At 44.6% G+C, this 13,236-nt stretch overlaps 1 protein-coding gene across 5 annotated transcripts in view; it reads right to left on the bottom strand.

Moving 5' to 3' along the window:
- LOC145359990 (calmodulin-binding transcription activator 1-like) overlaps positions 1-13,236 on the bottom strand; it is a 1,101,467-nt gene that overhangs the window by 37,809 nt on the left and 1,050,422 nt on the right. For all 5 annotated transcript variants that reach the window (XM_080214885.1, XM_080214883.1, XM_080214884.1 and 2 more), the window contains exons 19-21: positions 9,548-9,568; positions 5,802-5,995; positions 4,376-4,450 (exon numbers count right to left, since the gene is read on the bottom strand). In XM_080214885.1, coding sequence (XP_080071011.1) covers positions 4,376-4,450; positions 5,802-5,995; positions 9,548-9,568 — 290 coding nt within the window. The remainder of the gene's footprint in view (positions 1-4,375; positions 4,451-5,801; positions 5,996-9,547; positions 9,569-13,236) is intronic.

The raw sequence follows: 13,236 nt of genomic DNA on the forward strand, positions 1-13,236 counted from the left end.
CACTACGGGTCTACCCGGCTAGGCTGAGTTGACCAGGCTGTGATAAGGTCCACTAAAAAAATCCAGGATTGTCCTGGAGTTTCCAGGAATTGAAGATAATTTTTGAGGAAACTACTGTGAGCAAACCTGAGCAAAAATAAAATCATAAGCGAATGTTGAAAACATAATTAAAAAATAGTCTTTGAAAACTATCGTTAGTTATAAAAAATACAAGAGTTGGGGAAGAAAACACTGTTGGGCAGTCATCCACTTCAATCAGGAAGAGCCTGTTTTCTGATTGGCCATGTTGATGGGTGTGTTGAATAACCAATAGGGGGGTTGGGGGAAGCAATGGGAGGTCATGTATTTCAATCTCCAGGAACACATTAAAGTTAAATTTTATTTATTAGTTGTAAGGAAGGCTTACATTAACACTGCAATGAAGTTACTGTGAAATTCCCCTAGTCGCCACACTCTGGCGCCTGTTCGGGTCAATGTACCTAACCAGCATGTCTTTCGGATTGTGGGAGGAAAATGGAACACGTGGAGGAAACCCGTGCAGGCATGGGGAGAACGTGCAGGCTCCACACAGTCACCCAAGCTGGGAATTGAACTTGGGTCCCTGGCGCTGTGAGGCAGCAGTGCTAACCACTGTGCCACCAGGCTGCCCACATTCAACCAGTGTTGGATATTTCTGGAAATTGAGGTCCATCCGAATCCCTACAATGCAGAAAGTGGCCATTTGGCCCATCAAGCCTGCACCAACAACACTCCTACCCAGGCCCTATTACTGTAACTCCATCTATTTACCCTGCTAATCCCCTTGACACTGAGGGGCAATTTAGCATGGCCAATCAAACTAACCGGTACATCTGTGGAAGGTGGGAGGAAACTGGAGCACCCGGAGAAAACCTATGCAGACATAGTTGGAATGTGCAAACTCCGCACAGACAATGACCCAAGGCTGGAACTGAATATGTGTCCCTAGCACTGTGAGGCAGCAGTGCTAACCACCATGCCACCATCTATTCTAACAGAGCGGAGGTGATAGAGAAGGCATATAATATGAGTGAGGTCTGCAGAGTCATATAAAAATTATAAGCCCCAAAGAGTCTTTCAACCTTAGACCCTTAAGAAAAAATCCAAATACAGCAGCAGCTCAAACCAAATCTAAGCCTGCCGTTTGTCAACCGGTCATTATTTTGTGGTGTCAAAATTCATGACACTAAAGAGGAATGGGGCTGTGGGGAGGAGGAGTGGGGGGTGGGCAGAAGGTTTTGGGGGGGGTGGGTGTGGGAGGAGGACTGGGGCAGTGAACTTCATTTTTGGGTGGGACAATCATCATGATTTCAAAACCCAGAAACAAAACCATGAATGGGATTTAGTTGCCCGGTTGTTCCAGGAGTTAGACATTATTGTGAAACTAGTCTATTCACATAGCAAAGAACTTCAGACTAACACAAAAAAGTTCATTACAAGAGAAAATTAAATTGCTGAAAAGTAAATGTTTGGACAATTTTTTGGCACAGGAATTGTGTTCCATGTTGAAGGGTATGGTTTAGCAGCTTGAATTCTCCAAGTGATGCAGTCATGGTTCCTGCTTATTTCTGCTGCCATTTGTTACTTGCTCACCAAGAACTGTTTGAAGGATGATGAAAATTTCACTCTCTGAATCCTACTGCTAGGGCTTTTACCCAGGAACAGTCAGCACTGCAAAGTCTTGTTTGAACTGCATGTTTATTAATGCAATATTTTGCTTCATATTTAGTGCTCAGAACTGCCACAATCCCCCCTCACTCAGACTATAAACGCGGATATGTTAGGGTGAAGTTTTCCAGGTCTGATCAGTTAGACCCTCACCTGGAGGCACTGAGGACCACAGTGCGTGTCCTGCCTGCAGTTTGTGTTGGCTGCAGGTGAAGGTCCTCTCATTATGTGGGAATCTCGCAAGATAGACCCCATTAATTCCATCAACTCGTCGCCTTTCTCCCCCCTCACAGAATTCCCCAATATTCTTTATAATTCAAATTTGAAGCTCAGTGTAACATCAGTTGTGGGGAAAGACACGGAGCCAAGGTGTTTCTGGTACTGCATAGCTCATTCATGTCTCTCAGTTCTGGTGTCAGCCGGATAGATATCAAATGTGAAAAGAAAGCAGCATACGGAGCATATGGGGTCTTTCACAAACTCGAGGGGGGTGAGATTCTCCAGCTTCCCAGCTGCGTGTTTCCCGCTAGTGGGAGGTGGCACATTGTTTGCATTGGTGGGATTCTCTGATCCCGCCACTATCATGGGAAATCTCATTGACACCACCCCATGCTGGCGGGAAACCCGTGGGCGGGGGTACACTGCCAACGGGATTGGAGAATCCCGCCGGTATGAATGGCTGGGAAATTTCGGCCAGGGTGTCTCAAAGTGCTAAACAGCCAATCAAATAGTTTTTGAAACGTAGTTACTGTTGTGATATAGGAAATGTGGCAGCCAATTCACGTACATCAAACACCCCCAAATAACAACGTGCATTGACACCTGAGCTCCCTGCACTTCTCTGAATAGTGCTGTAGGAGCCTTTACCTCCATCTAAGGGGGCAGATTAGGGCCTTGGTTTAACAATTTATCTCAAAGCCTGCACCTACTGACACTGCTGCGCCTCCTCAATATGGCACTGAATTTTGTGCTTAAATCTCTGGAGTGAGGCTTGAACACACAACTTCTGATTCCAAGGTGAGAGTTTTCCTAACTGAGATAGGATTGCTGTAAAGCTAAAGGTAACGATTCCCTCATCATGAAATGTGTGCTCTTCAAATCACACTGGAATGAGTTTCTATGTTCACTATTTTGCCAGAGGAAGTAATTCATTCAAATAAATGGCAGAGGAATATAATCCAAATGTGTTGATGAATTAGTATCTCAACTCAATTCCAAGGCTTGTGTTTCAAAACCCCATTGCTGTATGTGTGTATGGGTTCCACATCCAGCACACCAGAGCAACCAATACTTAAAGGTAGGACAGAGCACACAGGCAACAGAGAATCTACTGGGCCTTGGTTCAGCAACATGGTTTGGGCAACAGGAATGAAAAATAATGAGTGTCTGGCCTGTAAAAATTAATAATTTTTACTTGGTCTGATATATTAAGAAGTCTAACAACACTAATTTAAAGTTCACAGGTTTATTTGGAATCATGAGGTTTTGGAGCGCTGCTCTTTCATCAGGTGTCTCACGAAAGCTCGTGATTCCAAATAAACCTTGTTGGACTTTAACCTGCTGTTGTGAGACTTCTTACTCCTGTCCAACGCCAGCATCTCCACATCATCGTCTGATATATGTTAGTTTTAATACTGTGTGTTCAAACAGGTGTAGGGAGCCGGGTAGCTCAGTTGGTTGGACAGCTGCTTCCTGATGCAGAGTAACGCCAACAGTGCAGGTTCAATTCCCATACCAGCTGAAGTTATTCACGTAGGCCCCGCCTTCATAACCTTGTTCCTTCACTTGAAGTGTGGTGACCCTCAGGTCAAATCACCACCAGTCCAGCTCTCTCTCTCTCTCTCTCTTAAAAAGGGGAAGAGCAGCTTTTGGTCCTCTGGGACTTTGGTGACTCGCATTTCACACCAGGTGAAGATGTCCAGTTTTGTGAAGAAAAGTGTTCTCAGTATTTCCCTGCCTGGCAGAGATGTCCACAGATTCACTTCTCTTCCTGTGGTTGGTATGCCAAACAGGGGACAACCGGGATCAGGAACTCAACAAGACACATGCCCTATCACTGCAAAGTGCTGCTTCTGAGACAAAAAAAAGCTCATCCTCAAATACTTCTTCCCACCCCATCCCGCCATCAAATGACACTGATTCACGTTAGTTATATGGTTCCATGTAGTACCTTAACCAAATGGTCACTTTTCATTTGGCAGCCAAGACAACAAGTGTCACGATGCTCACTGACTGAGGTAGACATCACACTCTTGTCCGATCTGGTCCCTATCTAGCCATCCAAATGTGCACACTCTCCTGCAGGGGCCACTGGGCTATAAACATGGGCACGAACCCTGACTGACTGTTCCCTAACTCGGGGCAAGAGTCCAGTGTAATGATATCTGTTGAGTGCAGCAACAAGTGATATTACCCTCTAAAAAACCTGGTGTGCTTTGGCAAGCAATCTCACAGCACAGATCTATATGTGGTGTATATGAGGGACAGGTTTATAAACAATCCTCACAATGAGAAGTTTCCAGCTCTTTCTCTTTCTTGTTCGCTAATGTCAATGGGTTGGTGATTAAAATTATCCTTATATTGGTCTGGGTGGGGATAAAAAAAATCAGGATGCAAAATAAATTGAAATGGGGGAAAAAAAAAACTTTTTAGAAAGTTGGCAGATTTTGAATGACCTTTGGCATCTCACCTGTGACGACAACGGCGCAAAAATCTCATAATCTTCCGTGCAGCTTGATCCTGTTTCTTGGTTAGCAGACTGCTCCTGAAATAAGATCAAGAGAAGAAAAGACAGCTCTCTTTAATCCTGAAAATGCAGCACCATAGCAGGCAGTGAGGTATTCATGTTAAGGTGGTTTTACTTTGTGTCGCCAGTGAGACACGGATTTCACCTGCTGACTGGCAAGCATGCGATTCACCTGTCAATGACCGCACTGGATAAACTGTCTGAGTTCCAAGGTTGTTGTATGAGGAGCACTTGAGGATTTTGGATCTGTACTCATTGAGTTTAGAAGGATGAGGGGGGATCTTATTGAAACCTACAGGATACTGCGAGGCCTGGATAGAGTGTTCATGGAGAAGATGTTTCCACTAGTAGGAAAAATTAGAACCAGAGGGCCCAACCTCAGGCTAAAGGAACGATCCTTTAAAACAGAGATGAGGAGGAATTTCTTCAGCCAGAGAGTGGTGAACCTGTGGAACTCTTTGCCGCAGAAGGCTGTGGAGGCCAGGTCATTGAGTGTCCTTAAGACAGAGATAGATAGGTTCTTGACTGATAAGGGGATCAGGAGTTATGGGGAAAAGGCAGGAGAATGGGGATGAGAGAAATATCAGTGATGATTGAATGGCGGAGCAGACTCGATGGGCCGAGTGGGCTAATTCTGCTCCTATGTCTTTTGATCATCATGAGACTCAATTGTCAGAATTTTACTGTCCCACCTGCCCTAGAATTGGGGTGGGCGAGGCTTGCAGAACGTCATTCTCTGTTGGCTTTGGGCAGGATATTAACAGCCTCGGGCGGGTGAGGTGGTAAAATTCCGGCACATTTGTTTGCATCTGTTGGGAACCCCTTACCAACCAGAAAATGCTTTTGTCTCCATTACCACCAAAACACCAACAACAGTAAAGGAAGCTTCACTGGCTCTGTATTGGAGTAACAAGTTTTAAGGTTTTTTTAAAGTTTATTTATTAGTGTCACAAGTAGGCTTCCATTAACACTGCAATGAAGTTACTGTGAAAATCCTCGAGTCGCCACACTCTGCTGCTTGTTTGGGTACACTGAGGCAGAATTTAGCACGGCCGATGCATTTAACCAGCATGTCTTTTGGAGTGTGGGAGGAAATCCACATAGACAGAGGGAGAACGTGCAGACTCTGCACAGACAACGACCCAAGCTGGGAATCGAACGCGGTCCCTGGTGCTGTGGGGCAGCAGTGCTAACCATTGTGCCACTGTGTTGCCTCAAAACCCTCTACTGACAATAACACACTCTCCAACTGAGGGTTAAGTGTCTTCAAACTGAGGCTTCAGTCCAGATCTCTTTTGAAAAGCTGAAGCCCCAGTCCAAAGCCCCAAAAAGACTGAGAAAAGAATTCTGTTCACATGTGACGTCCTACCTGATTTTCTGTTGGACCATAGCAGCTGTCCTTCGCTTTTGCCTCATTTTCCCATACTCCTTGTAGCTGCGGTAATACTGCTGGATAAGAACAGCTGCCCGCCGACTCTGCTGGAACTTCTTCTGCTCGTAGTAACTGCGGAACTTGCTCTGGATCAGGATGGCGGCCAGCGTCATCTTTTTGTAAAGTGCATACTGGAAGAGCACAGAGGAGATCCCGGTCAGGAAGGGGATGGATGTGGAGAGAGGGGGACCCTGAAAAGAAAGGTGAATGGGGGCCAGGGTGTGGAGAAGGGTCCCTCATTAAAATGATCACCCCTGCCTCAATCACCCCAGCCACAGCAACCTCAATATTCCAGGACCTTCACTTCAACTGGCTACCAACAAGGCTAAACAGCAACAACAGAAAGAACATAAGGAATTGGAGTGGGCCCCAAACCCAAGCTTGCTTCACCAGTCAGCAAAGACATGAGTGATCCTCTCTCACAGCTCCACTTAGAGTCATAGAGATTTACAGCATGGAAACAATCCCTTCAGCCCAACTTGTCCATGCTGCCTTTTTTTTTAAACCCCTTAGGCTAATCCCAATTACCCGCATATGGTCCATATCCCTCTGTACCCAACTTACCCATGTAACTATCTAAATGTTTCTTAAAAGACAAAATTGTGCCCGCCTCTACTACTACCTCTGGCAGCTTGTTCCAGACACTCACCACCCACTGTGTGAGGAAATTGCCGCTCTGGACACTTTTGTATCTCTTCCCTCTCACCTTAAACCTATGCCGTCTAGTTTTAGACTCCCCTACCTTTGGGAAAAGATATTGACTATCTAACTGATTTGTGCCCCTCATTATTTTATAGACCTCTATAAGATCACCCCTCAGCCTCCTACGCTCCAGAGAAAAAAGTCCCAATCTATCCAGCCTCTCCTTATAACTCAAACCATCAAGTCCCGGTAGCATCCTAGTGAATCTTTTCTGCATTCCTTCTAGTTTAATAATATCCTTTCTATAATAGGGTGACCAGAACTTTACACAATATTTCAAGAGTAGCCTCGCCAATGTCCTGCACAACTGCAACAAGTCATCCCAACTCATGTGTTCAATGTTCTGACCAATGAAACTAAGCATGTTGAATGCCTTCTTCGCCACTCTGTCCACCCATGACTCCACATTCAAGGAGTTATGAACAAGTACCCCTAGATCTCTTTGTTCTGTAACTTTCCCCAGTGCCCTACCATTAACTGAGTAATTCCTGCCCCGGTTCAATCTACCAAAATGCATCGCCTCGCATTAGTCTAAATTAAACTCCTCCCTTTTCCCGTATATCCCGCAATTCCCTGCGTGCCTATAAAAATAATGGAGGGGAAAACATAGATATCTTTGAATCAGTAATCATTGACTTTGATACCTCATTTACTGTTTTCCTGCCTGGATAAAGCTGGCCAACACATATAGGCTGCAAGCTTAACCTACAACCACCTACTAGAAAACATATACAGGTCAACGCCCAACTGCAGTGTACCATGGGGTTGCCAACTCTGCCTGGATGTATTCCTGGAGCTTTCATTGCATGGCCAATTGGCCAAGCATCCCAGTAAATTTTTATTTTCAAAATTTTATAGCTAATTAAAAAAAGCATTCACAGGAAATGAAAAATAAACACACCATTTTTCAACATTCTCTTGCGATTTTTCTCCCCCTGTTTTGCTCACTGCTTTTGCAGAGTGGCGGTGGTGATGAGGGGGATTAATCTTTAATTCCAGGAGACTCCAGGATGATCCTGGAGGGTTGGCAGTCCCTATACTCTACATTGATCATTCTGGATAAGTTGAAGCCAGAGTGTGGAGGCATCAAAGCTCACTCTATTGGCAGGCGGCTCGCGAAAGACTAGTTTAGCATTTTCCCTGCTGGCAGCAGGAACATGCGGCTGTGCGAGAATCCTTGCGTTGTAACAGGATTAGATACAAATAGCAGTGACCCCACCACACACTGAGAGACCGCTTCCATATCGCAGATAAACTCACTTGAATCTACGAGAATAAGATTCAGTTTGTGGGAGAAGCTGGGCTTGTTCTTCTGGGAGCAGAAAAGCTGAATGGGAGGTTTAATACATTCCAAGTCCTGGAAGGGGGGGAGGTTGGTTTCATTGAGTAAATAAGGAAAATTATTTCCATTGCCAGGGGCATTGTTAGCCAAAGAACAGAGATTTAGCGGCAGAAGAAACTGGGGATGGGAGAATGGTTGGTGATGGGGGATGATTTAGGTGCTGAGGGGTGTGGGGGTGGGGAGGGTGTTGGGAGGGTTAGAGCAAATTGTTTCTTCTTGCGCTGTTATGAGCTGGAAAGCACTGCCCGAAAACACTCTGGGAGCAAATTCAGTTATAACTTTCAAAAGGGAATGGGATAAATCCTTGACAAGGAAACACCTGGAAGGCCATTGGGAAAGAACAGAGGAGTGGGGCTAATTGGAATGCTTTTACAAAGAGCTGGCTTGCACAGGCATGATGGACCGAGTGGACTCCATCAATGCTGTATCATTCTATGATGAGGTCAGGGCAGGCAGATCCCAGTTTTTTTCCCTCTCACTCTGCACTGCAACCTGTTCACAAAGCAACACTTTCTTTTAAAATGAAGATGAAACCACACACTGTTGCATGGTGTCTGAAGGCTTCAATGAACAGAAAAGATTTGCTGCAAATCCACATGGACAGTGGCTGGACAAGCAGTACGTGTGCACACAATGCTTGAGGCGACTGTGTCTCGGCTCAACATATTTGGAAGTACAGGGCAGAAGGGGTGACAGGAAAGACAACATTTCTGTTTTTTTATTCCATGGCAGCACAATAGTTTAAAGTTTATTTTCGTTAGTGTCACTAGTCGGCTTACACGCCGACACACTGCAATGAAGTTACTGTGAAAATCCCCTAGTCGCCACATTCCGGTGCCTGTTCGGGTACACTGAGGGAGAATTTAGCACGGCCAATGCGTCTGACCAGCACGTCTTTCGGACTGTGGGAGAAAACTGGAGCACCTGGAGGAAACCCATGCAGACACAGGGCGAACATGCAGACTCTGCATTGACCCAAACCGGGAATTGAACCCATGTTCCAGGCACTGTGAGGCAGCAGTGCTAACCGCTGTGCCACTGTATCGCCCAATAATTATGCAGATAGAGTAAGATGAAGTGGGTTAGGAGGAGGTTTGAGTGGACCATAGCACCAACATCAAACAGCTGGGTTGAATGGCCTCTTTCTGTGTTACAAATTCTATGCCATTATATGTATGTAATTTTAATAATTTTGAATGCTTTGTTTAAATCTACCCATAACCTTCTCTGCTCTAAAGACAGCAAGCTCATCTTCTCCAGTTCTCCAATAACTGAAGTCCCACATTCCCAATCCCATTCTAATAAATCTCTCCTGCACTTTCTAAAAAGTGAGAAGGGCTCACACAAAAATAGCTTAATCTGATTTTAATTATAATTCGAATGGAACATTTTGATTTGTTCTGGAAGGATTCTACTCGGCATATGGAGACAGCAAGTAGCAACCCCAACGTCACTGCCTTCAGAGATCTCAATATGGTGCTCAGAACTTAAAAAGTTTCATTAAAAAATAGCAACACAAGCTTATTCCCAAATACCACTTCATAACGCTTGGTCGCATAGTGACTGACAAAGAAATTGCTGAATATCACAGCAGTGTGCAATGAATCAGACCAACATTTCATTTGTGTAATTGCATTACCTTCAAGGCTATCCATGTAAGCTTGCAAAGTGAATACAATAGACCATTAGTACCAGAGAAAAAAGAACTCTTCAATTCAAGAGGGGAGCTTGTTCTAATTGGTGCTGGGACACAAGCTGCATCTATACAACGTCTTAACTTAGAAAATTATCCCAAAAGTACTTCCCAGAGGCATAATCTTAGCCAAAGAAAGGATGATTAGTACAGCTCAATCATTCTGCTTTATGATTGACAGCATACAGTTCAAAAGAGTGTGTTTTAAAGAGAGTCTGGGAGGAAGAGAAGTGGGGTGGGGGTGCTCGAGAAGCATGAGGATTAGGGCAACTTTTAATCTCTTAAGCACAAATATGGTTGATCTTTGGTATTCTGAAGCCATGTGCCAATTCACCATCCCTTTGTCAGAAGACCGAATAAGAAGAGGACAAGACTATTCAGTCCCTTAGGTTTGTCCTGTCAATGCAGTTAGATCATGGCTGGCCCATCTTGGTTCCATAACCTTTAATTTTCCTTGCCTGTCAAACCAAAACATATTGAATCGACTGGATTGGGGACCATTGGTTTCACACCCTTCCAATTTTATTCGCTGTTGAAGCTAGTATTGGATGGAGTGTAAAACCAGTATTCCACTAGATCCCCTGAGATTTCTGTCCATCGAGATAGGTTATAATTCACCCCACGTTCCCCCAGCTCTTCACATCTAGGGACCTGACCAAATTATGTCAATTCAGGGGAAAAGCAGGCAGCGGAAGCCAATTTAAATCTCACTGAACTGATATCCAAGATCAAGTTCTACAGGACACAGGCAGGGTTAAACTGTGCAGCAGAAAATTCACAAACAAATCAGGAAATAGGCATTGGATGGCCCCAAGATCAAAGCTTTTGAAAAAAAAAATGATTGGAGGAAGAAGAAATGGCAAAGGGTGGCGGAGCTAGACTTCTGGGAATTATTCTCAGTAATAGAAGACAGCGCAGCATGTCTTGAATTCAACACAGTGAGAATGCAGAGAGGCATGGGTGTGTAGGATGGTGCACTGGGGAGTAAGATGGTGCATGAGTGTGTAAGATGTGCATGGGCGTGTAAGATGGTGCATGAGTGTGTAAGCTGTGCATGGGCGTGTAAGATGGTGCATGAATGTGTAAGATTTGCATGGGCATGTAAGATGGTGCATTGATGTGTAGGACGGTGCATGGGTGTGTAAGATGGTGCATGGGTGTAAAATGGTACACTGTGTGTAAGATGGTGCATGGAAGAAAATGGAAACACATTAATCAAAGTAACCTCAGTGAAATCATGGGAGACAAGAAGGATGATGTCCGAAAGAGGGAGATTGGAGCCCAGAGTATCAGTGCACTGTGAAAACCTAGTGGGCTTCAGAAGAGATACCAGGAGATACCAGTATCTAACATTGGGAGCTAATCTGTAAGTTTCCAATGCTGCTCCTCTTGTGGTTCTCTTGCCATCTGTTTTGTATCATTTGTGTAACTGGGCCCAGGCTGAGTGTTTTTTTTACAGTTTTTGTGAATATTTTCTCAAAAATGATGGCTGTTAGCGTTTGGGAATGGGACACTTCCAAGATACAGCACCCATATTTGGGATATGGACAGTTAAATGAGAATCTCCCACTATGTTGCCCATTAATCACCAATATCTGAAGTATGGATAGTTAGATGCAAAATAAGGTTCCCTCCACCCTGCCTTGTCAAGTACTCCCAGGTTAGCCAAAGCACAGGTTAGATGCATAGTAAAAATTTCCTCTGCTTTTGCCCCAAAAGTGTGCCATTTTTTCTTGTATTCATTTGTGAGACCTGGGCGTCACTAGTTGGCCAGCATTTATTGCCCATCCCTAGTTGCCCTTGTTCAGAGGGCAATTGAGAAACAGCCACACTGCTGTGGCTCTGCAGTCACATGGAGGCCAGACCAGGTAAGGATGGCCGATTTCCTTCCCTGAAGGATATTAGTGAACCAGATGGGTTTTTTCGACAATCAACAATGGTCATCAGTAGATTCTTAATTCCAGATTTTTAAAATTCAATTCAATCTGCTATAGTGGGATTCGAACCCAGGTCCCCAGAACATTAGCTGAGTTTCTGGATTAATAATCTAGCAATAATATCACTAGGCCATCGCCTCAGTACAATCTCTTGAAGACCAGCCCCCAACTTAACATGGCCAATCAACCTAATCTGTACATCTTTGGGGTGTGGGAGAAAATCTGAGCTCACGGAGGAAACCCACACAGACACAACAAGAATGTGCAAACTCCACACAGACAATGACCCCAGGCTGGAATTGAATCTGCACTGGCACTGTGAGGCAGCAGTGTCATCATGCTGCCCTGGGATAATCTCTGAACAACAGGCGAACTACTGCAGGGCACATGGAACAATGGGCAGAACATTTAGCTTGGGCGGAGAGACATAAAAAAGGAGACTCTTTCATTACTTCCAATAGAAGATGTGGTGCAGGTCCTGTGTACAGGAGCACAGAGATTTTCTGACTGTGCTGGGAACAGAGAGAACTATTTAGTTTCATTCTAGAGTTGCTGCTATTTTGGAGCTGGATTTCTTGACAAACTCATTACAGAGTAGGTAGAGCTCTCATCTCTCCCAAAGAGATGCGATGTGACATGTTCAGTGAAGTGTGACAGTAAACTCCTGCTGTGGTGCAAGTAATTACTGAGGCCAGATGGGTTAGCAAGTCGGAGACTCTTTATGTGATGTATAACAGTGCGTCAATAAAGGAGCATCAATGTCACATCTTTTAGCCCCTCACAAATAAAAATTAAAATCACTTCAAGCCAACCACCTCCCTTTAGAATCATAGAATCATGCAGTGCAGAGGAGGCCCATTAGCCCATCGAGTCTGCACCGGTGTGGATTAAACATCTAACCTCTCACCTAATCCCATTCACCAGCACTTGGCCCATAGCCTGTATTGCAAATGGATTGATTTTCACTTTTAGCAATGTGTTTAGGCTGATTTTTCTTCTGAATGTTCCTCTTTTGTTCCCAAAACTGTACACAAACTCTGAATGTGAGACACGTTTCACTATCTGCTAAACAAACTTGTCACTCTTTCCTCACTCTATAGGATATGTCATCCCAAATTTAAGATCAGCCAGCCACTGTTACTGCTTAAGTCTTCTTTCAGTGTTTTCATAGAATAGAATCCCTACATTGCAGAGGAGGCCATTTGGCCCATCGAGCTTGCACCGACAACAATCTCACCCACGTCCCAACCCTGTAACCCCATGTATTTACCCTCCTAATCCCCCTGAGAGTAATGTGCAATTTATCTTGGCCAATCCACCTAACCTGCACATCTTCGGACCGTGGGAGGAAAATGAAGCACCTGGAGGAAACCCACGCAGACACAGAGAGAATATGTATACTCCGCACAGACAGTGACCTGAGGCCGGAATTGATCCTGGATCCCTGGCACTGTGAGGCAGCAGTACTAACCACTGTGCCATGATATTGGGAAAAAAATGCTGTAAATTGAAGTCCAGCCAATTTCCAAACAGTACCTTAGTTTTAAACAAAGAGTTAATGTCCCAAAGCCAAGTATCAGATCTACCAATGTTAGCACAATCAGCAACTGTGGAAACTCCCAGCGCAACAGTTGACATGTGTCCATCTGATTTGTTTTGGTAGGTTTCACTCGCGAGGGGGATTGAATATAAAAGTAG

The sequence above is a fragment of the Carcharhinus amblyrhynchos genome, chromosome 30 (assembly GCF_965287045.1).
Source record: "Carcharhinus amblyrhynchos chromosome 30, sCarAmb.v2.hapA, whole genome shotgun sequence".
Taxonomy (NCBI): Eukaryota; Metazoa; Chordata; class Chondrichthyes; order Carcharhiniformes; family Carcharhinidae; genus Carcharhinus; species Carcharhinus amblyrhynchos.